The sequence below is a fragment of the Molothrus aeneus genome, chromosome 2 (assembly GCF_037042795.1).
Source record: "Molothrus aeneus isolate 106 chromosome 2, BPBGC_Maene_1.0, whole genome shotgun sequence".
NCBI classification, from domain to species: domain Eukaryota; kingdom Metazoa; phylum Chordata; class Aves; order Passeriformes; family Icteridae; genus Molothrus; species Molothrus aeneus.
The window spans coordinates 21,799,662-21,825,919 of record NC_089647.1 but is presented as its reverse complement, the minus strand read 5'-3'; the positions used below and the strand labels follow the sequence as shown (position 1 = coordinate 21,825,919).

At 38.5% G+C, this 26,258-nt stretch overlaps 1 protein-coding gene across 1 annotated transcript in view; it reads left to right on the top strand.

Moving 5' to 3' along the window:
* Nucleotides 1–6,151: 6,151 nt before the first annotated feature.
* The window catches only part of F5 (coagulation factor V), a 33,924-nt gene continuing 13,817 nt past the window's right edge, over nt 6,152–26,258 (top strand). The window contains exons 1-13 of the mRNA XM_066571750.1: nt 6,152–6,312; nt 9,466–9,557; nt 10,542–10,664; nt 11,728–11,940; nt 14,724–14,867; nt 15,789–16,010; nt 16,533–16,698; nt 18,389–18,566; nt 19,669–19,771; nt 20,147–20,358; nt 21,110–21,260; nt 21,936–22,148; nt 23,896–25,831. Coding sequence (XP_066427847.1) covers nt 6,152–6,312; nt 9,466–9,557; nt 10,542–10,664; nt 11,728–11,940; nt 14,724–14,867; nt 15,789–16,010; nt 16,533–16,698; nt 18,389–18,566; nt 19,669–19,771; nt 20,147–20,358; nt 21,110–21,260; nt 21,936–22,148; nt 23,896–25,831 — 3,914 coding nt within the window. The remainder of the gene's footprint in view (nt 6,313–9,465; nt 9,558–10,541; nt 10,665–11,727; nt 11,941–14,723; nt 14,868–15,788; nt 16,011–16,532; nt 16,699–18,388; nt 18,567–19,668; nt 19,772–20,146; nt 20,359–21,109; nt 21,261–21,935; nt 22,149–23,895; nt 25,832–26,258) is intronic.

The window sequence follows — 26,258 nt, the reverse complement described above, 5'->3', positions numbered from 1 at the left end:
AGATTCACTTAAACTGCCTTTCAGGAAAGCACTTTTGTCTCCCAAGCATCCATCTTGCATTCTGCAAGGTAATCAGAAGTTGGGTGTCTGCAGTGGACTAAATTTACTGTTGGGTAGGAAGATTGGTCCCACTCCTGGCACAGCTGGTCCCTGTTTTGGCTGTCCTTTGTACCATGCTCTTACATGGGAACACATAATCAGGTTGTGTGTTTCATGCTAAAATTGACTTTCCTCTTGATTTGTCTTCACTACCTCTTTTTTTGGACATATCTTAAGCAATTTCTCTGTAAGTGAAGAGTAATGCTGGATGAAACCTGCTGGCTGGCTGTTAAAAACTTAACCACACCCACTGAGTCATGCCATAGGAATTTGCCTAGGAGGCTAATCTCAAAAGATGTTTTGGGCTTTCTGGTAACAAAGGAAGTAGCTGTCCTCCACCCAACAAATAGGGGAGCAAAGAGAGGGAGTATGACTTAAAATAACCAGTAGTGATGTATATTTTTTTCCTTTGATGCATCAGAATCTTTTGAAACATCCTTTTCCCTAAAAGGTATCTGTTCTTCTCCTGTAAGAAGGTGAATTAGTTTCATAAGTCTCTGGTGAGTTAAGTTATAAAATACCACATTCTTCCTTGTCAGGCTTTTGATGAAAGCAAGTGGCATATTTTTTTTTTTTTTTTATTTTTAATGTATAAACCAAAGAAGGCCTTTTTCTCTGACCCTAACAGAAAAAGAGGCACAGCAGAACTGAAGAAAACTTGCCAATGGCTTCCATCATCAATGTGATATTAAATACCTTATGGCATTTTTAGCCCTGCACTGTCTGATGTTGCAAAAGCCAATCCATGGTGACTAAGACATGGTGTTCTGCTTGGCTGCTTATCAAAGTGGCTGTACTTATAAGCAAATTTAATCTGGGTGTACTTGTAGTAGTTGTACTGTACCTTAATCCTCCTCTTCCTTTGGGATTAATGTTTAAAATTCCTGATAGAACCAAAGATTGCTGCTGTAGGAACTACTATGAACATTTAAACATAGTAACTTCAGTTAAAGTTTCTGTCAAATCCTACATGATTATTAATTACCTGAATTTTGTGTTGGCATCAGAAGAGCTTCTAAGGCATTCTGCTCTGCTCACTTTCCTACAACACACCTTACAGTTCTTATGGCTTTTTGCTTGCCTTTTGTTTCTTGATCTTGGACTTTGGGTATGTTCTTGTTTATAGGTGCTGTATGCAGTGAAGGTGTGGGTGAAATTTTGATTCTACTGACTAGGCAGAGTGAATGAGTTATGATGCAAAGGGAGTAACCTCACAGAGATGTAAAATAATGATCATCACAGCCTATTGTCAAACTTCAGATATCTAGTGTTCAATGTACATGAAATGTAAAAATAGCATAATAATAGTAAAAAATTTTTAAATACCAATAAATACTTGCTTCCAATAAAAAATTTGTGCGGAAGATAAAAATCAAAGCAGTAAGTGTGGGAAGTGCAGTTCTATATTAGTATTTTAAAAATCTGATCAAAGCCTAAGCTACAAGTAATGAAGGATGGAAATAAGTGTTAAACAAACAGGGCAATTTCAACTTTGTCCTTCTGCGGCAGCATTTTTAGGTGTGGGAAAGTAGAGTTTGTTTAACCAGCTTGCTAAAAACAGCCTGAGCCATTGCTAGAGAACTAGAATGCTTTGAATTTGTCTGTGTTGTGAAGTCTGTAGGGACACTTATAATTTAGGGTCTTACTGTGCTAAGAGCTTACTGATTTCATGTTTCTTTCTGAAACATGCCTATCTGCTTTACTAGTGAAAAATAACCTTTTATGCATGTAACTTGCAAGATCTGTTTTAAGTCTATTATTTGGGGGAAAAAAATTATATCTGGATGTAGAAAATTCAACTGTATAAAGGATGAAAAAATTATTTCATTCAGAATATCAGAATATCCTTATTGTTGGAAGTAGGTGTGTACAACATGATAAGAGGCTCTCTCTTTTTTGATAGTCCAGTTTCAGTTGCAGCGATGATTCATGATGAAAAGAATATAAATCTTCCTAGATGCAAACTCTTGCACTGGTATCCTTGTTGTTGTTCTCTACAGAAAGAAATCCAAGATGAATATGCTGCTAGACTGACTTAGCATGAGGCCAGCTGCTCCCATGGTGCATATCAATTGTAAGCTTGGGCAAATAAAGAAATCTCTTAGTAAAGAAGACAAACTGGAACACAGAGAACACAAACAATGAGTAGGACAAAAATTGTTTGTTGAGTCAAACTGAAATTTTTCTGGCAAAAATTAAACATGCAGGAAGAAAAAAATGGGCTTCACTTGAGTCAGTCCAGAATTTTAAGTGAAATATCATTAACGCAGTTTTTGAAGAGAGGAAGCTTGTATATTCTTGCTTGTTCCTTAAAATGATTTTTTTCAGACCACAAGCCAGTGGTTTTAGACAAATTTGTTAAAGCACTGAAATTAGGTTTTACAGTGTTTAGAAAATAAACGTTTATTTTTTTTTCCTGTAACTTTACTGAATTCAGCATCTCTGTACCAATAGTTTTCGGTCCTGCTAAATTGTTTTTGGTAAACATCGACTGGAGAAACTCCCCAATTCTAAGAAGGGACATTTGCATTTCTGCTAAGGAGAAATAAAAGTTTAAAACATTAATGTATTTAGGTTTAAATTAACATGATTATTTGTCTTCTGAAGTGCCAAGGCAAACTGAAATGCTCTTCTACATTCTTACTGCCTTTTAGTTTGTTTATGACCACAGAAGTCACACAGCCTGCCTACCCTTAACAGTGTACACGATGTGTTCTTGTGTGGGCTGTCATCAAGAGACATACATCTTCTTTTGTGTGACTTGTTCTCTGAAAGAAAGCCTTTGTTTCTCTTCCATCTTTTCTTTTTGCCTGCTTATATGGTTTTTTTTGGCATAGCACGTCTACTTTCAGCTTCTAAACTGAGCTGTTTCACAGGTTAACCTTTCTTGGCTTTAGCACCCACTTGGAGAAGTGAAGATATTGGGCTGATGGCCTCTGTTCCCGTTAGTGCCTGGCAGATTTGGTAAGTGCCCCCTCTGTCTTTTACCTTCTTCAGAACCACGTGTTCACTGGCGATTCAATAATTAACTCCTTGTTTGCCCATGAAGCCTGTTCACCCTGCACTAAACCAAGCGCAGGGCCACTGTGCATTGATTGGTGCGTTTGAATGAGAGAGAGATCTCTCATAGAGCATTATTAGCAAGCAATTCCACAATTGTTGTACAACTTTTTCTTCTCTGTACTAGCTCCCTGTCTGTCACCAGTTGTGAAAGCTGATGGCAGGCATCAGGATATGACTGCCTGCCTGCTGGCACTTAGGGTATTTTTTTTTGATGAAGTAGAAACAAGTTTGTTGTGGATCCTAATTTGTTATTTGCAGCAAGTTACATATCACCACTTTACATCTCTTTTTAAAGATCTGTTCGTGATTGCAGAGAATCAGCCTAGGCTATTTCACCCAGCCTAGGTGGAAAACTGGCGCTGCCAGTTAATTTTACTGGTCAGCTTTTAGAGCAGGACTGCAAGTATACCCTTAGTATGTTTTCACATGAAGCATAACAAGAAATCTGGACCATAATTACTGGGTGTCAGAATAGACAATAATCATGCCCAGTTGGAAGATGCAGACCTGCTCTTAGTGTTAAAAGATGTTTCCTAGGCTTCTCTTTCCATGCCCGATTTTCATTTGGCATTTCAGAATCAGTACATCCGAAAGGTACTGCTTTATTTTGGGAATAGCCTTGTTCATTCTGCTGCAGAGATTGTCTTGCCAGCCTGCACTGGACCCACATTCTGCCATGCATGGCTTTTGATCACATGATTTTTTATGTTATTGACTTGTAATTTACACTTGAACATGTCAGTAAGCAGTGAGGATAAAATATAAAGTTTGCAGCATGTGTAGTGTTTTCTATTGTGAAATAGAAAAAAAGATCACAGCTAAATGTATGAATAACCAATAAACTTGCATTGTCTTGGAAGATTCCAGCCTGAAAGAATATATTCTGTAGTAACTTCTCATGGACTAATAGTAATAGCCTGCAGGCAACCAATACTAATTTTAAAAAAATTATATGTGTGTATTAGACTTTTACAACATTAGACAAGATATAATTACAAATATTAGAAATTAATGATCAGGTGGAAGGGAACAACATCTTTGGATTATTAATGATGATTTTCAGAACACTGAAACTTCATAAAGCCTAGAGGATGTGATGTGATGTGATGGAATAGCTTAAATAAAAGAAAAAAGAAAAAATAACCTAAGGCTGATGCAGATGATTTCAGGCAAGTCAGTTTTTCATTGATACTTAAAATGTGAGAAGAGGAGAAAATAAGCAAGCAGCCAGTATTGGATTTCTTGTTCTTAAAGGATTAAAGAAGGGTAACAAATGGTAGTCAATGTAGCTTAATGGAAAGTATCTCTACTTTAATTTGATACTGATCTTTAAAACTATCAATATGATCAGCCACACTTAAGAAAGAAATTCCTACCTTTAGAGTAATGCTGCATAATTTGTTGACTAAGAAATTTCAAAAATACAGCTCCCAAATTCCTCAAAATGGATAAAAGGGAAGTAACCAATTGACGTCAGCTTTGATGATTCCCAGCTCACAGACACAAAGCAGAGGGTGTTAATCACATAATCTGGGTATTAATTTTTAGCCTGCAATATTTTAGCTTTTTATTAAAAGGAAAATTCTTAGAAGCCTACTTATAAAGGCTATTTCTAATGCAAACACTTAGTCCATAAAACAGAATCACAGGAAGATTTGTTTAAAGAAATATATCATGATGTTGGTAGTCGCGTGCTAAATGAACATGATTGTTCTCAGGTTTATGCACCGAATGATCCTGCTGTTTGGTAGTGAGCATTTAGCTGTTGGTCTTCATCAATTTTTTTTTTTTGAGCCATCTCCCCTATTTCTTTCAAGTCCTTATGGTACCATATAGTTTGGATAGAATTAACCAAGCTGCCAGTTAGGCCATTCTGCCGTTAAAAAATATATCAAACCTAGAATTGATCAGGTTTTCTTTTGAAGTAGTCCAAAGTGAAATGTTGTCCTTTTTGTCTAGTTCTGGACTGGAGTTGTTTTGATTTGGGGGTGTAGGTAATTTTTTCATTAAAATATTAGGAAAACATTATTGAAAATATTGTTTTCATTTTTTGTTGTGTTGGCCACAACAAAAATAGATAGGATTTCTTCTTTTTCTAGTAATTGAGTGTGTGGGAAACATGATCAACAATTTACTTGTTGCTTTCACTAGCTTCTTAGTACTGGCAAAAGCAGGGAAACATTTTTGGTAATACAGTTGACATTGGTAATTATCTTATCAAAAGGTATTTTCCTAATCATTTCTTGTTAGATAAATGCCAACAGCCCCCAGTCAAGACTAGGTTAGAAGTCTCCTGTCTAACCTGGTAGCTGCCACTGAGAAACCCACTGGTTACCTATTACCTGAGGTATTTGGGAGTGTAGTGGGAATCAAGCTGAAGCTGGCAACATTTGGAAGGGCGGCTGCCTTACTGTTCTGAGCATGCAGTGCATGGTGATCTGAATGAGTTTTTAGCTCTGCACCCAATTCTACTCCCTGTACCTAATCCTTCAGTATTTTGCTTTTAACCTGGGAATGATTTCTAAGGAGGTGTAGCATCAACCTGGGAAATTTCCATCAGTGCCAGCCATGTGCTGGGTTTCTGTTTTCTGGGTAGAAAATATGCCCCTCTTCCTCCTAACCACATAAGTCAAACATCCTGTAATTGAAGTAATCTAAATAATCTTCTGCCTCTGATATCCTGCTGCCTCAGTACACAATGACCCAACCACCTAGTAGGGCTGAAGCTGCTTCTCCTTGGTGCATGTCTCTTGCTGGAGGTGGTGTGGAGGAGGGGAAGGAAGATAGTTTAAACAGTTTTTTATCTCTATTGGATCCCTGTCAGTAAGGGGAGGCGGAGGTGAAGAGCAATGACCCGAGCATAGCAAATGTTGTTACCCTGTTGCATCATAATTATTTCATTTCTGAGGGGAAGTTAGAAGCAACAACAGCAATAAAAGCAGCGGTTTCTGCCTTGTCTTCCAGAGCAGCTTTAGCAGGCATCTCTACCATGACTCTGCACTGCTTGCAGCTTTTTCTCTTGCTTCTGCTTGGTTCATGGTGGCCAGACTCAGAGCAGCATGTGGCAGGAGCTGTGAAGGTCAGAGAGCACTATATAGCTGCACAGATCACCAGCTGGACCTACAAACCACAACCTGAGGAAAAGTCCAGGTAACAAAGTACAGGATAAGAAGGATGAAACTAGTCCTCCCTTGGGACTGACAAGTGGTTTTTGTCTTTTATTTCTTGTGGAATTGCAGAGACCAAGAGGACTTTGGAGCACAATCTGTTGATTTCAGAGGAACTTGGTTGACCTTAAACAGCATGATCTGAACTAGAGCCAGTGACATATTAAAAGCTCCTTTTTATTTGCTGCATTAGTAGATAGAATTATTTTTATGCTTTCAGAGCACTTCTGTTAAATAAGCTCCAGGACTTGCTTTTGTCATTTTTGCATAGCTTAATGTTGGTTGCTTGAGGTTTTTTAATGTATTTATTTTAGGTGCATGGATGTTGAGCAATGTTAATTTGAGCCATGTTTTGGTAAGATCTCAAAAACTTTAGGACATTAGAATTTGCTGAAGGAATAATTATGTTCCAGTGTTGATGCTATCACTTTCACTTAAATCAGAGCCAGATGAACTTTGGAACTAGTACCTTTTCTAAGTTGTTCATAACTTTTGTGAAATGTGTCTTTGTGTCTTTGATGAGTAAAGGTGATAAGATCAAGCATTTCTCTGCTTTATTAAGTGAAAATACTGATTTTATTTTTTTCAGATAGCATTGCACAGTGGCCAGCCTACCTGCATCCACCAATCAAGAATATAAAATATGTTATTTTTATTATTACTACTATCCTTAGGATTATAAACTCTGCAAGTGCAATGCTACAGATTTCAGAACTTGGATGTAATTTCGAGTTGTGTTTAAATTAGGGAGGGGAACTACTAAAAATGAAACATTAATTTAAAATTACTTGTCCTCCTACATTAAAAGGTTTTTTTTTATACTGCTGCTTTTCTGTATGTGTATATATAGGTGGATTACTTGGTTTTTTGGGGTTTTTTGGGATTTTTTTGTTGTTGTTGTTGTTGTTTGTGATTTTTTTTTTTCTGAAGATGTATTGCATTTCAGGATAATATGGAAAAGATACTTCCAGTTCACATTATGACTTTCTAACTTTTTTTACCCAAGATCTAATTATAGCAAAGTTTCTGTGATTTTAAAACCCCCTTGACCGTTTAATAGAGCTGGTATAAGCATAATGTCAAACCGGCAAGACAGAAGAAAATAGGATTTAAAGGTAGGAATATGAAGCCAGCTGCCATTTAAGTATTGACCTGGACATGTGAATTTACTAGTTAAAGCTTCATTCTCTTCTACACTGGGTGCATCAATGTAAGCATCAACTGCTGTTTGGTTAAATTCACATTGTGGATGGAGTGTTTTCATGCAGTAGAGACTCACAAGACTGTCTAAAACCTCAGCTGAAGTTCTCTGAGATAACCCAGCAGTATTTTATATTCAATGTCTATTGGGTTACCTTGCCTAAGTATTTAGAGCCAGTCACATCCCAGATGGGACTAATGAATTTTATAGAGCTTATAGAAATTTAACTAAAACCCAAAACAAACAAACAAGCAAAAAAACCCCAACAAAACCATGAACTTAACCCCAAAAAACCAGAAAAACAAAAGACCTCACAACACAAATACACTTACTGAGGAAGAGTTAATGGCTTGATGGCTTGGATCCCAAAGATATTGGGGTATGTAACTTGTGCTGATTTCAGTAGAAGCTGAATGTCTATATGCAGTGTAAGAATCTGTTACTTTGGTGCTTTTATTTATAAATAACTTGAGAGGTTGAAAGGAAAATGGATTCTTCCCAAGCTGTTTCCTTAATTTTGACTAGAAAAGGACACCTTATTTCTCTGAGTGTTAGTTTTATCTTTGCAGAGGTTCGTTACTATGTACAAGTGCTATTTATTTATAAGAAACTTCAGCATAAAGTGAATATGTATTATCTATGCATCTTGCAGTGTTGCTGCTGCAATTCCTGGAAGTTCTGTAACAAGACCTGCTTGCGTAGTGTGATGTTTCTGAAGTGTTAGTGTGCTAGGTATTTTATTCCTCCTCACTATACAATTGGCACTGATTAATTTCCTCTTCTACCCTACAGTCTTACGTGCATATTCTCATGAACCTTGCCACATTAGGGCAGCTCTTGTCAATGAAGGTTATGGATCCCATCCTTTTCCCCTTAAAGAGTTAAGCAAAATTTTATCAATGCCTTAAAGGAGGGGAGAATTAATTGAAACACCAATTGCTTCTGCCTGACTCTGCTGTGGTGAGAGAGGGGTGCAGAGGAATTTACAAGAGATCTCTTCCAAAAGAGATCTCTCCCTTATGGACTCTGGATGTCACTGAAGTGGGTTCTCCCTGCTCAGCCTCCCCATGCTTGAGAAGGCCATCGGCTCCTCACTGTGAAATGTGCCTGAAAGGGCATTAAAAAGAGAGCAAGTGGAATTACTATTGGATTCAGTCATCATACATACTATAGTAAATCAACCAATAGATGTGAAGGGCTGTTACCCTTTCAGCCCTCTTGTCATCATTGTTTCCATTGCAGAAGTGTCGTTTGCTGGTTTCCTTCTACTTGCCTAAATATTTTCTAAGAAAACATTGTGTGGTCTCCTGAGTGTCAAATTGTTTAGGCAACAAGACTAAGGGCACTTTGCAGTGGAAAGTGCCCTTAGTCTTGTTTCTCATTTTCTAACTTCCTGTGACATCCTTGGTTGTTGTCAGAGAACAGCTTTGTGCTTGCCTTCAGAGTCATTCCTGTGACAGGAGCTTGCTGTTAATGCTGTTTTAAAACCTTTCTGGTGAGTCTTAAAAATTCAACCATAGGGCTGAATAAACAGAAATTCAGGTTTCTTTCCCCCTATTTTGTCAGATCCTTTTAGGTTAAATATGGTTGAGACATCTTCCTCTGTGTCTTGGACAAAACAAAGGCATCTTTATACCTTTGTAGAATCAAAAGGACCCCTAAAAACCACCTGTAAAATCATTGGTGAACTATTCTAGGTATGGATATTGGATGCCCTATATGACATTATCTGGTTCGGGAGCATCATAAATTCAATAGAGTAAGAGGGAGAAGTGAAGACCTACAAAGAGCTGGACTGTGTTCTTTCCTTCAGCAAAATGTGCAAGTGATTAAATATATTTCCAAGATTCATTTTTTGAGATTTCCATCAAACGGCAAAGGCATCTCTGAGAATCTTCGTCCTTTCAATATTTTTTATAACTCTTTTGGTTTCAGATTGGAACATTCAGATCCTGTATTTAAGAAAATTTCTTACAGAGAATATGAAGTGGATTTTAAAAAAGAAAAACCAGCAAATACATTTGCAGGTAAACAGGAATGAAATGTCCTGAGTATTTTGATTTGTTCCTTATTTTAAAGCCAGTGGCAACCGAAGCACACTTGTATTTTTGCATCCATTATTTGCACATAAACCAAATAGGCACAGGGGATGAGGTCTCTACAGTGCAGGAACGAGGCTTCCAAAGGCCGTAGAGAGGTTGGGCTTTCAGAGGATGTGGCTGTCTGCAAATCAGTTGCACCATACAAAGTTGTTCCCTTTGTTTTCAGCATCTGATGAGATTTACCACATGCATTTAGATTTGGCACAGCTGCAGCGATGACACTATGAATTGTGAAGGAGCCTAAGGCCTGAAACTAAATATATACAAAATAGTTAACTTTTGCCTTGTAAGTCTCTTTTTTTGGTAATCTTAGCAGCTTTTTCAATTGCTTGTTTTTGCAACATGGGGAGTAGGGATACCAGCTCTTGAAATCTTTTGCAGGAAATGCCTCAAGAAATTTGCAGTGTGGAAATGATTATTTACTTGGATAACATTTGGGAATTGAAAGATCTCTTTGTTCTGTGACTTCTGGCATTCAGAGTGCTACTTAAAAGAATGTGTTTGAATGCCTTTCTCTAAACTCTTAAATTATAAAATATTTATCTTCTAAAATTATTTAATTAAATTGTATTGAAAGATGTCTAGAAATTTTCAATGAACCTCAGGATGAATCTTTTGATAGAGTTTCTGTATCTGTAAATAACTTTTTGCCCCTTATTTACCCATGATTTTTAAGTGCTAGTTGCCAGATGCAAAATTTATAACATTTTGGAATATGCACTATATCCTTTAAGTTCCCATATGCCTTTTTATAGGTAAGTCTTCATTGCAGTGTTATTACATTCTCTGTTAATTTTGAGACTTGTATTTTGAGAGCTAATATTTATTGAAGGGGGAGAAAATTCTTTGTTTCACTGAACATACTGTTTTATTAATATTTTCCTCTTTCTTTATCCTAAATAACTACAGGACTTCTGGGACCAACGCTGCGTGCTGAAGTGGGAGATACTTTAGTGGTTCACCTTAAAAATATGGCTGACAAGCCAGTCAGTATTCATCCTCAAGGCCTAGTTTACAGCAAAAGTGAAGAAGGTAAGTACTGTAGAAACTCTGTTTTGCTCATTTGCTTGTAGACTACTGCACGAAATGTTGACAGGGATCTAGATCAATGTGTGAAGCTATGTGTAACACAAATATCTGTTGATCCTGGATTACACCTTCATTGTTAGCTCCTTTCTTGTTCATCACTGTAACACTAGCAATGTGAGTGTCATGAGCACAGTTTCCTAACAGTGCTGATCATGCTGTTGTGATACTCAGGATTTAATGCTCAGCTTTATGGTGCTTTGTTCCACACCCTCATGAGACCAACAAAAAGAGATTATAAACTATGATCAAATAGACATTAAAATATCTGTACCAGCACGAAGTGAGTTTGGTTGCTCATGCTTCCTGGATTGCCCTGCCCTGGGTGCTGAGCCAGAGCTTTGACCCGCAGTTTACAAATTCATGCAAGGTTTTGGTTGCTGTGTGGATGCAAAAGGAGTTTTGCAGCTCCATCTCATGGAGTTGAACAGGACATCTCATTGGAAGGGATGGGCAGTTCAGTTTGACTGTCATATTAATTAATGTTCCTTTTGCACTTCAGATTTCGATTCTCTGTCTCTCCTTTGTCATATTGCAGATCTGTTGGATATGGCAGGCACAGACACGAGCCATTACTGCCTCCATATGTGGATGTGCAGTATACAAAAGGCCTAAGGCAGCAAGGCAGTGCCAGCCCATGCAGTTGCTTTGAGAGACAGTTAAAAAGGTGACAGAGTGGGCAGCATTCCTCTGCAGAGCATCAGTGAGCAGAGGCTGAAGCTTCATGCCATCCTAACCCTACTCAGACTGATGAAGAGCCCAACCTTTTGGCAGTGATAATACTTCTAGGAAATCTTTCATCTGTAAGAAATAGGATGGTGGTGGATTAGCTACTCTCCCCATGGTACTCTCAGCAATGTGTGAGGGGAATCATGAGTTATCTCTTTAAAGCTGAAGTATCATATAAGCAAGATCAAACCAAGCTTTTGGAGCTGATTATAGGAAGATATTCCAAGCATTTTAATTGCTGTTTTTCTTCATGCCACCCTACTGACTCTTTTCTTGGCAGGCTCCCTGTATGATGACAGAACATCACCTGCAGAAAAACAAGATGATGCTGTACTTCCAGGCCAGCTCTACACATACGTGTGGGATATACCAGAAGAAGTTGGTCCAAGAGAAGCTGACCTTCCTTGTCTTACATATGCTTACTATTCTCATGAGAGCATGGCAATGGATTTTAACTCTGGTCTGGTTGGAGCATTGCTGATCTGTAAGAAAGGTAATGAAATGCTCTAAGACTACTATAAGGTAGTATATTTTCATTTCTAACAAAGATGATCATGTATGGTAATGAGAGAAGATATTTTCTTTTTCACATCTTTACATGCAGTGTAAAATGAATGGGTTTTAGCATCATTCTTTTAGATGTTAGTTTTTAAATGCCAACTTTCATGCAGTTTCATCCTATAATTATAGAATGGGCAGAAAACATCATTATATAGATACATTTGCCTGCACTGGTTGCATCTGCAGTTGCTTAACTGCTAAATATATGACCTCAAATGTCCTGTCTAAGAATAAATATTTTCTAAAACTTCATTCAAAATGGTTTGGCCATTTCAGAGAATAAGGCAGAAAATAATTGTTTTACCCATTGCCTTTTAAAGGCTGTCTGATCAAGAACCTGGAACACTCTCTCTTCTGTAACCTGGCTTTAAAATTGCAGAGTAGTGTGTCTTTTGCTAGTCATTTGAAGATATGGCCAAATTTGAGCAGATTTTAAGTCTTAAAATTGTTTTTGCGTGTGATTAGAGATTTTAGATTTTAGCAGTCTGAGCCATTGAATTCCATTTCCACTAATAAATGGTGTCTTGTAGCACTTGTAAATAGCTGCTAGATACATCTCTCTGGTTTGAGTGGTGACTGAAACAACATGCCACCGTGTAAAGTACATAAACTACTTACTAGTCCCTAAAATCCAAGGTTTTTCCAAATTATATATCCTTCTTGTGGTGAACATGCTATGAGTTATTTAGCCTGATTTAATTTGAGACTAAACTGCATGGACTTGGACCTTAAAGCTTCCCTGAAAGTAAACAGAACACTGGTTCAGTGTGGGTTGCACAAGGACAATCTCCTCACCCATAGATACCCATTTTAATGCAGAACACATCTACTCTTATCACCTCAAAGGAGTTGCTTTATTATTAATTATGTTCCTCCTGATTTTTTTTTGATGATTGGCACTTTTAGTATTATCTAGGACTTGTTATTTTCCTGATTTTTCTTGGGTTTTTCTTTCTTTAGGTTTCTGTGTATATGCATATTTTATGGCATACTGTTGAGCTAATCTGGGCAAATACTTTGAAACTACTTCCTTCTCAGGCTTCTCAAATTCATGCATTTTGGGCTTTAGTAGGACATGAATTTGAAATGGACTGGTGTGACCACTGCCTTCAAGAAAATTCGGGTGTATGTTTCTAGAACAAAGACAAACAGCTCAATATGCATATTTTTAAGATTTCTGAACACAGATTTTTGACTGGATGCTATGTCTGGTAAATGTGCAGTGAACCTGTGTATTTGGTCTGCTCAGCATGGAATTTAGTTTCTTCACAGCAGCTCATATGGGCTGTGTTTTGGATTTGTGGCTTAATAGCATTGATAATACACTCACCCATGTTTGAGCTGTTGCTGAACAGTGCTTGCACAGTGTCAAAGCTTTCTCTTTTTCCTGCTCAGACCTCCCCAAATGGTGGGTTTGGGATGGACAAGGGGTTGGGAGGAGACCCATCTGGACAGATGAAACAGATTGGCCAAAGGATTATTTTTTTACCCCTAACATCATTCTGCAATAAAAAATGGAGGCAGAGGAGGAAACAACAGTGTGGGGAGAATGGGGGTGTTGACTTCCAAGATGACAGTTTTTGAGATACTGACTGGGCATCAGTCAGCTTGTGGGAGATGATGAGATTTTTTTTCTCTGTTGTTTTCCTTCTCTCCTTCATCTTTGAACTGTCTTTATTGACCCTTGAGTTTTCTCATTTTTGTTCCTCCTGTTCTCTCTCCTATCCCATTGGGGATGGGACGGCATTGAAGTGGGTGTTTGGCTGCTGGTTGGGGTCAGCTCCCCATGGTCTGACACATTTAAGAGGTGGTTAAGGTTATAAAAATTGGACTTCTGAGTTAAAGCACTGCATGAATGTTCTTTGTGTGGCAAGTAGATAAATTCCTCTGTTGATCTGAGGCTTCTTTTGTGAAGAAAACCAGAGCTTTGTAGCTTCCCATAAATTAAAAATATATATTGAAGATAATTTCTTCCACTGCTTCTTCCTAGGTAGAATAATCAATACATTTGCAAATTTTTCATTCTTGCAATCCAGAGGGACCAGATTATGTTTTGAAAGTAGCAAGTGGAAGTTTTTGATGTGAGCAATCTACAGAAAGAATCAGTAAAAATCACACCAGTTCTGTGTGGCATGTCCAGAATGAATTCTACTTCTTGACAAAAATTAAATCTGTATCACAAAATCACCCAGGACAGTTTCTTGTAACTGATCCAGCACAGCAGTGTCTGTTGAAGTCTTTTGTGTGTAAACGTTGTTTGCTGAGTGGTTGGTTTTAAGCTTTTTAAAGGTGCTGATGACCTCAGTGCTTGAAAAGGTGCTGTTCACACTGCTGGTGACTCTGCCATCACTCTTCTCCTTGTCACACAGTCTGAAAAGAGAGGGCAGCACCTGATTGTGAACCAAAGGTGTTTGAAACTCTCCTTCTTTAAGGCGATCTCTGCAACACATTGCCAGAAATTGTCTGAGGCAATTCATTGCATGATAGTTGTCTTCTCTGGAATACTTCAGACTTTTGATTTTGTGGTTACCCAATACAAATGTACTTCCAGGAATAAAATCACATTATGAGCATTCTTCAGGCTTTGTTTTGATCAGGCTCAACCAGTACACACTAACAGGTGAAACAAGCTCATTAAATATATATTAATGCAACTGCATGTGAAATCTGCTCTATTTCTGCTTCAAACTAAGACCTGTTGTTTCTCCTTCACAGGAAGTCTAAATGAGGATGGATCACAGAAACATTTTGACAGGGAATATGTACTGATGTTTGGTGTGTTTGATGAGAACAAGAGTTGGCAAAAATCAGCATCAGTCAAGTATACAATTAATGGCTATACTGATGGAACGTTACCAGGTACTGTTCCAACTTATATGAAATGAAACTAACATTTATGAACACTGAATATTACCTTTAGTTGCTTTTTATGCACAAGAATGGGAATGTGGAGAAAAGGGATACAGCCTTTTTTAGAATGTGTCTGTGAGCATCTAAATTCTGGAAGAAAAACTGTGCTGCTGAAAGGAAGTAACACCAGATTACTGATAGGAACAATGAGATTACCTCTGAGAAGGCTTCTGCTAGAAGAAAAGGATTACTAACTTTAAAAAAAATTAATAAGCTCCTCATTTTTTTAACAAGCTGGTGGTGCGAGAGTGATTTAAGTGAATTGTTGGTTCTACAGCACATAGAACATACTGGGTGCAAAATTTCCTGAAAGTGGAAAGTCAGTTATCATTAAAAGACACAATTAAGTCAGAAGAGTAGGAAGATGGTAGTGGGGCTTTTCTCTTGTTTTCCTAAGAAAAAACTTAAATATCTCTCTCCCATCCATTGAGCAAATATAAAAGGTTGTCTTAAGTGAGAATTTTTTAAAGAAAATATTGAAGAATATAGTTACTGTCACTAGGTACCACATCAATCTTTAGCTTAGTTCCTTGCTTTGTTCTTTGCATTCCCTGCCCTGTTTTCCCCTCACTCCCCAAGCAAGGACAGGTCAGCTTTCCAAAAGAAAGCACTGTTTTTTTTTCCATTTTTTGCCAGCTTGTTGTAAGTCAGTTTATCACTTGCAGGTAAGATTTAAACATGTGTCTTCCGCTGACACATGATTTTGGTATCTGTTCCATTTACATGCTTCTGAAATTTCCTCTTGTTGCAAACATTGATCACAGCAATTTTTTTTCATGTTTTCAGTGAAGACTCACTTTAAACCTAGGGTGCATGGGGAACTTGCATGATTTGCCTGTATTCTGAACCCTAATCTCATGTCTCTTTTAGATTTAGAGGCTTGTGCATATGACAACATTAGCTGGCACTTGATAGGAATGAGTTCCAAGCCAGAAATCTTCTCCATTCACATCAATGGCCAGTCCATGGAGCAAAAACGTCGCCGAGTTTCTGCTGTTAACTTGGTGGGAGGAGCCTCAACCACTGTAAACATGACAGTGACTGAGGAAGGAAGGTGGCTCATATCTTCTCTTGTCCAAAAGCACCTGCAAGGCAAGGAAACATCTAGTTATTAGGCACCTGTAAAGCTGTTCTTCTCCATGTCCCAAATGGCTTCTGCTGTTTTACAACGGTACTGTTTCAGGTGGTTTTGTCATTTCACTAAGAAAATGACCAAGAACCAGGCATTCTGTTGGAAATGCATGTTGAACTGAAAGATATTCTTATCTGCAGCTTTACTGCAGTGTCCACAGCACAGAGCAACAGTGATTCAATACTCCAGCATCTAAGTCTCTGTGAACTGTTCAGATAAGCACCACTATAAAATTAGTAACAAACCACCCATTTCCTGAGAAACTGAGTATTTTCAGCTAAAGGTACTTCAATGTGATGAAAATATTTTCTCTTTGCCATTTGAAAGTGGTATCTTTCAGCAATGATCAGAATTCTGTTTTAAAGAATGAGAAAAACATCTCTCTTATAAGAGCAGGAGATATCTTTTGGGGGTAAAAACAGCTGAAGTGGTAAGAGTTCCTCAGATGGGAAATCACTATGGTCCTGTTTCCTCTCAATTAGCTGGAATGCACGGTTACCTCGCTGTAAGGGACTGTGGGGACAAAGAGGTGAAGAAGAGTCGTCTCTCCTATAGAGAACGTCTTATGGTCAAAACCTGGGACTATTTCATTGCTGCAGAAGAAGTTACCTGGGATTATGCCCCAAGAATTCCAGACACCCTTGATAGGTAAAATACTGGTTTGTCAGTATAATAGGGAATGTTTAACATGAAATCACAAGATAATTGTGGTTGGAAAGAACCTCTTGGTATCCAATAGCAAAGCTGGATCCAGTTGCACTGGACCTTATGCAGTTGCATTTTTATTGTTTCCAAGTACAGGGACCCCTCAGCTTCTCTTGGCATCTTTGCAGCTTCACAGTGAAAGAGTTTTTCCTGATATCTAAATGTTCTTCATCATGTTGCACTTTGTGGCCATTGTGTCTCCTATCTTCACCATGCGACTTTGAGAAGCATGTGGTCCTGCTTTCTCTATAATGTCAATTTGATAGTTAAGGTTAAACATAAGATGCTGCCTTAGCTATGTCTTTGCCTGACTGAAGAAACTGGAATTTTGCTTCTGTGCCAGGTGCTCTGGCTCCCTGATCACCATGGTGGCCCTTCACTGTACTCTCACCAGTGTCAGTGACTTTCTTAGCTGAGAAGCCCAACAGTGAATACCTTCTTTTTCCTCTCACAGTGAGCCCAAAATAACAAGGTGACTGAGGAATTGTCCAAAGTAGCATACAAGATTATTTTCTAAAATACTTCTCAGCATCAATTCTGGTGAAATAAACAATCCTTAAAAGGAAGAGAAAGGGAGGGAGGGAATATTTCTGGAGATTAAAAGATTTTAAAAGTTCAGTACAATGAAGTGTTTAGGGAACAGGAGAAAGAGCTCTCTATAAATGATGTCTGCATAATACCAATGTAGATGGAGTACAAGTCATAATAAAGAAGCATATTGGGCTATTTTGCTCAACTTAAGACAAATAGAAGGAATTCTGTAACATACATGATGTCATAGTGCACAGTGCTATCAGTGCACTGTGAGGTTAAATTTGTGATCTGTCAGTTCCCCAGTGTTATTTGTGCCTTTATGAGCCTTTACAAGCTGATATTCCTAAGAATCTTTAAGGATTTAAGCAGAACAAACAAATTCCTTATTCTTTAAGGGTTATCATTTCATATGCCTCCTTAGAAATACAGTGTTTGCACAACTCATTCTCCTTTGGCATGATTTGCTTCCCTTATGTGCTCTTGAACTGCACAGAACAAACTTAATATATCTTTCCTGCTAGTCACACTGCCTTACTTAACCATCTCAGTGCTCTGATTTTTCCTCCTTTGTTCAAAACTGCAGTTTATCCCTTTTCAGTAACCTTTTAGGAAGTGTGAGTGACAACAAAAAAAGTTCGAAACCTCAGTATAGCACTACTTACTGTATAGTGCCTGACTGGGATTAAGATTCTGTTCCTATTTCTCCTGGAGTCCTTGCTACTGTGAGCAAACTGGGGTTTTTTTCCTCCATGCTCAACTAGGCCTTTGAAAAAGGAGAACAGTGATTTCCATCTTACCTTAGGAGTGTACCTGCTGCTTCAGTTTGTTTCATACTTGTATGTACACTGTCAAATTAAATTAATTGTAAACTCTGATATTAATTGGTCATATATAATTCCAAAGTACAGGTAATGATCTAAGATTCTTCTTACCTAATTTAGGTTAGAATTTGGGGTGAAAAGCATTAGGTTAGTTTAGGGTTTGGCTTTTTTTTTCAAGCAGTGAGATTTCTACCAGTTGCTTGAATACTAATTTTGTATTTTAACAGATGCTACTATTCAAGTTGTGTTGATCATTTTTCTTTTCCTTTATTTTTAAGACACTATAAATCGCAACACTTGGACAATTTCTCCAATCTCATAGGTAAAAGGTATAAAAAGGCTATTTTTACGCAGTATACTGATGCCAGCTTCACTAAACGTCTGGAAAATCCTCGTCCCAAGGAAACTGGAATCTTGGGCCCTATTATCAGAGCTCAAATCAATGATAAAGTCAGAGTAAGTAAAACAAATACAGAGATTATTTATACTATAATATGCTTTATATCGAGGTAGAGATACAAAGGAATTAGTTTCATTTTTGTTGTCTTTCAAATAATATAGCTACTGTTCTAAATATTGGCCCTGTTAAAATGTATGATCACAAGTAACACTGTTTAGCTTGCATTTTTCAGTGTTCCTTCTATAGTTTCCATGATTGTGCTTTATTTTACAATATAAACATGCTTCAGTCACACTGTAAAATATGTGTTGACACTGGTCCAAAATGGGAAAGAAGCCCTAGACCTGGGTGGACTTCCTAGGGGATTTGTATGTGAGGCTGAACTTCATGAGCCTCTTGTTTCTTATGCTGATATTTTTTTCCAGCTGTTTTAGACAAAGGAAATCAGTTTCTATAATCAAATGTTATTTCATGAGGTTATACCATGAAACTACAAAATATTTGCATTACAAGCTTGTGCTGCCACTTGTCTTTCTGTTGTCATTTAATGATGCATCGCGAAGTTCCATAACCTTATCTTCTATCATTTCCACCATGACTCCGTGGCTCTGAATTTGAGCTTAGCATGTGCCTTTTTTTCTTTTCCCTTTTTCTCTCCTATTTTTTTTTTGTTTGGTTGGTTGGTTTTTGGTTTTTGTTTTTGGGGGTTTTTTTTAATCCTAAGTTTGTCAAGAATAGGCAGGAAATTTTGCCTTTTCCGTACATATCCCCTCTGGGTCTTAGAATCTGGGACAAGCTTTGGTTTGAAATTTTTCTTCTCCCATATTGAAGGTTTTTAAGAACTTCAGTCAGTAGCTTCATATTTCCAGAGATAGTGTGCGCCTAGTAGCTAGAAGAACAAGTGTTCTTTTTAGACCTTCCACAGCCCAGCTGTAAGCAGCTGAACTTCACTCAGTGGGGTCTACAAAGTCCAGCAGAATGGTAACAGCTTTTATTCTTTGCGTTTATATATCAAACAGTACTTAAGACACCCTTTTGCCTTTCTGGCACTTTCTGGGCTAAAGCCAGGTAAATTGTACTGTAGTGGTAACTTCATTATGTATTCAGACAAGGATTTGTTGAATCCTAATTTTTCTTTTCATTTACCTATTAATATAGATTGTATTCAAAAATAAGGCCAGTCGACCCTACAGCATTTATTTCCATGGAGTGACACTTGCAAAGAATGCAGAAGGAGCTGATTATCCTCTGGATCCCACAAGTAAAAAATTTGTGAAATATGTTTTTGCATATCACTAACTGTTATGGATGGTTTTGTTGCTTTGAAGGAGGTGCTGTGGCTGGGAATATGCATGACTGGGAGACCTCAATTCTGTTCTCTGCCTCTGCTTACCTGTTGTGTTGCCTTATAGAGAAACCAAGGTATTATCTGCAAAGCAGAGACAAATACCCTCTATTTGTTGGATTAGTTTTCTGTTCTTGTTTGTAATTTTAGAGAGACAAAAGTTCTTGCTGAATTTCAGTTATGTCAAGGTAGCTTTTAATGGCCAAACTACACCAATGTCATTAGAAGGTGCAGCTTGATACTAACATCTGGCTCTGAGCTTGTATCATTACTGTTCTTGTTTTTCCTTAGGCAATGGCACCCAGAGTAGAGGAGTTGAACCAGGGAATACGTACACTTATGAGTGGAAAATTGCTAAAACAGATCAACCCACTGCACAGGATGCACAATGTATTACAAGGCTGTATCACAGTGCTGTAAATATTGAGAGAGATATAGCCTCTGGACTGATTGGCCCACTTCTGATTTGTAAAAGTGAAGCACTGACGCAGAAGGGTGTGCAGGTAACTTGTTTGGACAGATTTTGCTCAAATAATGCTCTTTATTCTACACTGAATTTAGTTTTACTTCCCGTAGAGAACTGCTCTGTGGAGAGCAGTTAAACCAATGGGCTCCTGAAGAAAAAGTCCTCTCACTGTCCACAGCAGTAAAGGAATTATGTTCTGTATTTCTTAGCAAGTGCTAAGAAAGGTCAACAAAAGGTCAGCTTGACTTTAAAGTCTATTTCTAGACTTGATAATAAATTTTCCTGCTGTTATTATATTTTCATACTCTGAAGATATTCGTATCTTACCTGGCTCCTTTCTGTAACAGAGACAGCTCCACAGCATCTGACAATCTCAGGCACAATGAATCTAGAACAACCAAAACAGCAATGGAGAGTTCTGGGAGAGAGCTCCCCTTTACCAGTTATTGAAATCTTGCTTGGCAAAGATTTAAGGATCACTTGAGAGAAAAAAATGTCCGAAGCTTTGTCAGGTCAAACAAGAGGTCTGGTTCTGTTACAGAGAGCCCAGTCATAAACCATCTGTGTATCACCAGTGCTAGAGGCTTGCTCAGCATTCTACTGCAGGTTGGTTGCAGTAGGATTGAAGTGTGGAGCCTCTACTCCCTTCTACATAACCTTTGGATAACACTTACCAGGACTCCGATGAAGCTTATGTTGCTTACGTAGTAAGAAAGAGATTGTAGGATTGAGTTCTTAAAAGGTGTGCCTGCTGATAAAATGTAACTGCTATGTTGATTGTCTTTCAGAAAAAGGCAGATGAGGAGCAGCAGGCAATGTTTGCTGTGTTTGATGAAAATAAGAGCTGGTACCTAGAGGATAACATAAAGGAGTACTGCAGCAACCCAGCCACTGTTAAAAGGGATGATCCCAAGTTCTATAACTCGAACATAATGCACAGTGAGTGGAATACTGAGATGAATAATAGGAACGCTTTTATGAACCTGAGCACTCAGTGATTGCTTGTTCTCAGAAGTACATGTGATTAGGGAATCCTCCAGAAAGTCAGTGAACTTCTAACTGTGCCAGGTGGCACTGGACAGAAATAAGAAATATCATAGAATTAGAAAGGTTGGAAAAGACCTCCAAGATCAAGTCCAGCCTCTCACCTAATACCAGCATGCCCACTAAAGCATATTGCAGAGTGCCACATTCACTTCTTTTTTGAACACTCCCAGAGATGATGACTCTGCCACTTCCTCTGGGAGCCTGTTACAATGGTTATCCACTCAGTGAGGAAATTTTTCCTAATATTCAACCGGAACTCCCCTGGTGGAGCTTGAGACCATTTCCCCTTGTTTTATTGCTAGCTGCCAGGGGGAAAAGGCCTACCCACACCTCGCCACTAGTAGCTAGGCTAGCTCTGGGCCCTGAAGCAGAGACAAGTGTTAACTAAATTTTGATGCAGCACCTTGCTGCCTTAGAGATAATATTTCCAGAGATGGAAATTATCATGGTTTCAGCCCTGTGCCAGTCTCTTTCCAATGCAAACATGAATCCAGTGCACTGACGTCGAAGAATAGGAAGTTTTAAAACAGAAATACTGAAACCACTTTTACTTTGCTTTCCTTTTAGCAATAAATGGCTACGTGTCTGACAGCAGTGAAATCCTTGGATTTTGCCGAGACACTGTGGTTCAGTGGCACTTTTTCAGTGTTGGCACCCATGATGAGATTGTCTCTGTTCGCCTTGCTGGACACTTTTTTCTGTATCAAGGGAAATATGAGGATACATTGAGCCTTTTCCCAATGAGCGGAGAATCGGTCACAGTGGAAATGGACAATGGTGGTAAGTGGTGGAACTGTAGTGTTTGACAGCTCTTCTAAGACATTATTTTATCTCCAGTCTATAAGGACTTATCTAAATAGGAGAGAAAACTCTTTTGATAAACACAGTGCTAGAAAACATTGAATCATTCCCCAGTGCAAGTGATGTGCATGGAGTCTTTCTGGCTATACCAACTTAGCATAACTGTATGCTGTACTGAGGCTCTTTTTGTTGGTCATCTTGTGATTTGGTTTTTTTTCACTTGACAATTAATACTGGGGTTAGTAATGATAACTTTAAGGCAAGATTCTTCTCGGAAACCGGTGTGAACTCCATTGTATGATTTTCAGGTTTGTCACATTCTTGTCTATTCTGAGCAGTCTAAAATGGGCTGAAACTGTCAAATTCTGCTGGTCATTACTGGGCAAAATGGCTACACCTGACCTTAGGCTTGAAGTCATTCAGCAGCAGTAAAGTCCGCCTGCCTGAACCGGGTCACTGGTCTGTGGGATGCATCTCAATATCTAGCTAGAATTAGCACCATGTCTTGAAAGAGGGGGCATCAGAACCCATGTAATGCACATTTAAGGCATAACTTCTAAAAGGACAGATTCTGTGTCATTGAAGTCTGTGCACTTTGAGTGATCATTCTAAAATCCCTCAAGGTTTAAGTATCCTTATCCCATTTAAAATATCTTACTTTTTAAAAAAATATATTTTATGTGTTGCACAGCATCAAGACCTTATAACTTAAAAATGTTTAAGTGGCTTGTATTGCTCAAGACTAGAGAATCATTAGAACTCTATTAGACTTTATGGAAACCTCCCCAGTAATAAAGTTGTATTTTTGCTTGATTTTGGTATGCAATCTATTCTTTCCATCTAGAGCATATTTTCTTTGATAAATTTGCTGTTGTTAGAAATCAGGGAAGCTGTGCAGGTCACTTCAAGCTGATCAATACAGGAAGAATTGTATGTGACCTTTTTAAAAAAATAACCCTGTTTCTCAGGGTGTTAGTTCTGTCTATTCTGTCATTTCTACTAGTTCCAAAATCAGGGTGTAACAAGCAAAGAACTTGATTTGATGTTGTTTAGGGAAACAGATTTTATTTTCTTCTCTGAATATTCTAGTTTCCAATAGAGAACTTACCTTGTGGTGAGGTTTTGGAGGAATTATTAAAATCTTTAAATTAATCAGAGATGCCTCAGATTGGCAGCTTAATAGTTTTTGTCAGATGGGAAATTCAAATTGCTTTATTCTTATTTTACTTATTAAAGATCATCCATGATTCATCCAAAAGCTTTTAAAATACTGTGCATGTCAGATGTTTGCCAACATTGCCTCAGAATGCATTTGCTCTGCTCAGAATGTTCTATCTATGTAGCAGTGCAAGTACCAGTAAGGACAGGATAAAATTGAAACTGTATCTTGAGAGGTCTTACTCTTAGATCCAGATCTAAACATAGGATCCTTTAATTTGTTTCTTTCTTTTTCATATCCATCTCTTTCATGGGTTATTTTTGGATTCAGGTTCTAGTTACGGCTTAATCTATGGAAAAGAGTTCCATCTCCTAGATGTATTTATATGTGCTCTAATTTGTCTATATTTAATAATTATTTTTCATTGCAGTGAGAGCTCATAAATATCCCAGATAAATGTTAGCAGCATGCTATAGCAGGTGCTATAGAAGCAAAACAAACTATTTGCCTTGGCCACTTACATGACAGACAATGTCCAGTCTCATAACACTTTCATTTCAATTGCAGGTACTTGGCTTTTGGCATCCTGGGGCACCCCAGAAATGAGTTACGGCATGAGGCTGAGATTCAGGGATGCAAAATGTGACTATGAGGAAGATGAAACATTGGATTTTGTGGCTTTAAGTCCCACCAAGACTGAAAGAAAGGCTGTTACCACCTCAGCTGAGGAAGTTGTGCAAGAAAATGAGGAAAACAAGGAGGAATTGGATTATCAGAATTATCTGGCTTCTTTTTACTCCATCCGAGGCTCAAGAAAGGCAGCAGGTGATGAAGAAAAACAGAATCTTACAGCACTGGCCTGGGAGCAGTATGAAGACACTGATGCCATGAGTTCTGAGGTGGCAGCTGGCTCAGGTCTGACAGCTATAAATAGTAGTGGAACAACAAACAACTCTAAGTTCTTAGAAACTCATATCACTCCTCTTCCCCCGGTCAAGGCTGAAACATTCCAGTCAAATCACACATCAATCACAGCAGAAGAGGATTTATTTTTAGCTACCACAAGTGATGGAGAAGCTGAATTGGTATTTGAGAATAGAAGCCAAAGCAAATATGAAATAGCTCACAGTAAGATGTCCGCAGGTGAACACTTGCTGAGCAATGGGGGAGGCCCAGTGAATGTTGCAGAAGAGCTTCCAGCTGGTGGAAAGGACAGTAAACCTTTTCCAGAAAAACATCAAGAGCAAAGCACGGGAAGAGGAAATTATACTACTAACAAGAAAAGGAAAAGGCGAAGCTCGCTGGCCATTAAGTTTTACTCTGTCCAAAAGATGAATGCCCTTCTAAATCATGTCCGAAATAAAAATATCTCCTTTTCTGACAAGACTGATGCACCTCATTTTGTGCATCATACAGAGAACACATCCAATGAAGCCATGGTGGGAACTGGCCAACTGCCAAATGAATATGATGATGATCTGAAAGCGGAAGGAAAGAAGATGGAAAATGCCATGCACACAGTTAACTTGACACTGGATTTGGACCTCATAGTAGGAAAAGGGTCTAATGCATCCAGCCTTTCTGAACCCAGGATATCCAAAGATAAACCAGCCAACGTATCTTCTTTAGAATATACGTTAGACAATACAAGCCCTAATTCCAGCCCTGCTGTAGTGAAGAACTTACTAGAAGCATCATTGCCCAGGGTTGGGAAATATTCATCTAAAATGACTAGTGAGGAATGGAATTTGGTGTCTGCAAAGATGAATCCAGGATTAGAGGCAAGCTTGGATAAATCTGCTGGTGGTAAGTTAAATCATCATGGCAGAAATGGTACAGCATCCATAAATAAGGAAGATATGAAGAAGGATCAAGGGTTCTCACATCTAATGGGGGAAAACCAGAAAGGGAGCCACATTCACCCGACTCAGAAAGGAAAGGAGGGAAACAACAATACCTTGACTTCATCTGGAACCTTCATCAAGATCCGAAGGAGAAAGAAGGAAGATGCAAAAATTACCTACTTGCTGAGCCCAAGGAGTAGAAACCCCAAAAAGCCCAGCAATCCCGTGGCAGGGTTTGGCCGTGCGCTTCCGGGTGGGACCAACTACACAACAGTGCCGTGTTGCACAGATGCCACCAAGGCAGCCGGTGAGGTCAGCCAGAGTGTGGGTGTGAGCAGAGCCAGGCACAGAGAGTCACTGAGTGATGCCCTCACCCCGCGGCAGTTCAGGCCATCCATCACAATCGGGCTTCCCCGAGCAGACGGACATTACGAATATGTGATAGGAGAATCCTACAGTGATGAGAGCTCGGGTGGGGAATACGAGTACCATTATGTGAGCTTTGATGACCCCTACATGACAGATCCCAAGGTGAACATCAGCAGGCAGCGTAACCCTGATGACATTGCTGAGCACTACCTGCGCAGCAGAGGCAATAAGAGGAGATATTATATCGCAGCTAAAGAGGTCTGCTGGAACTATGCAGGATATAAGAAAAGGTTTGCCTAAATCCTTTACTTTCACTTGGCACACCATTCTGAAATCTCCTTGCAGAATGTTGATTCGCATGCTGATAAACTTAAAAGCATCTGTAATGTGCCATCTGATTTCTGACATTTCAATGGCAGAAACTATAAGAATTTTCCACGGGAGACTCACACCCCTTAGAAATGTCAGAGTGAGATTACTATAATCAAGCACAACACAGCTAAGAACTCTTTTTTTTTTAACCCCCTTTTATAGACTCACTAGTAGCAGTCTTTAATATATCAGTTATAAAACTCACTGTGAGAGGTCAAGAGGGAATCTTGCAGCTTATTTTTTTGTACTTGAATGTTTTACTTTGTGCTTCAGTTCTTGGTACATGTACACAGGACGGAGACCTCCTTGTGCAAAGTACTTCCAGGAGTTTAATGGACTAACTGA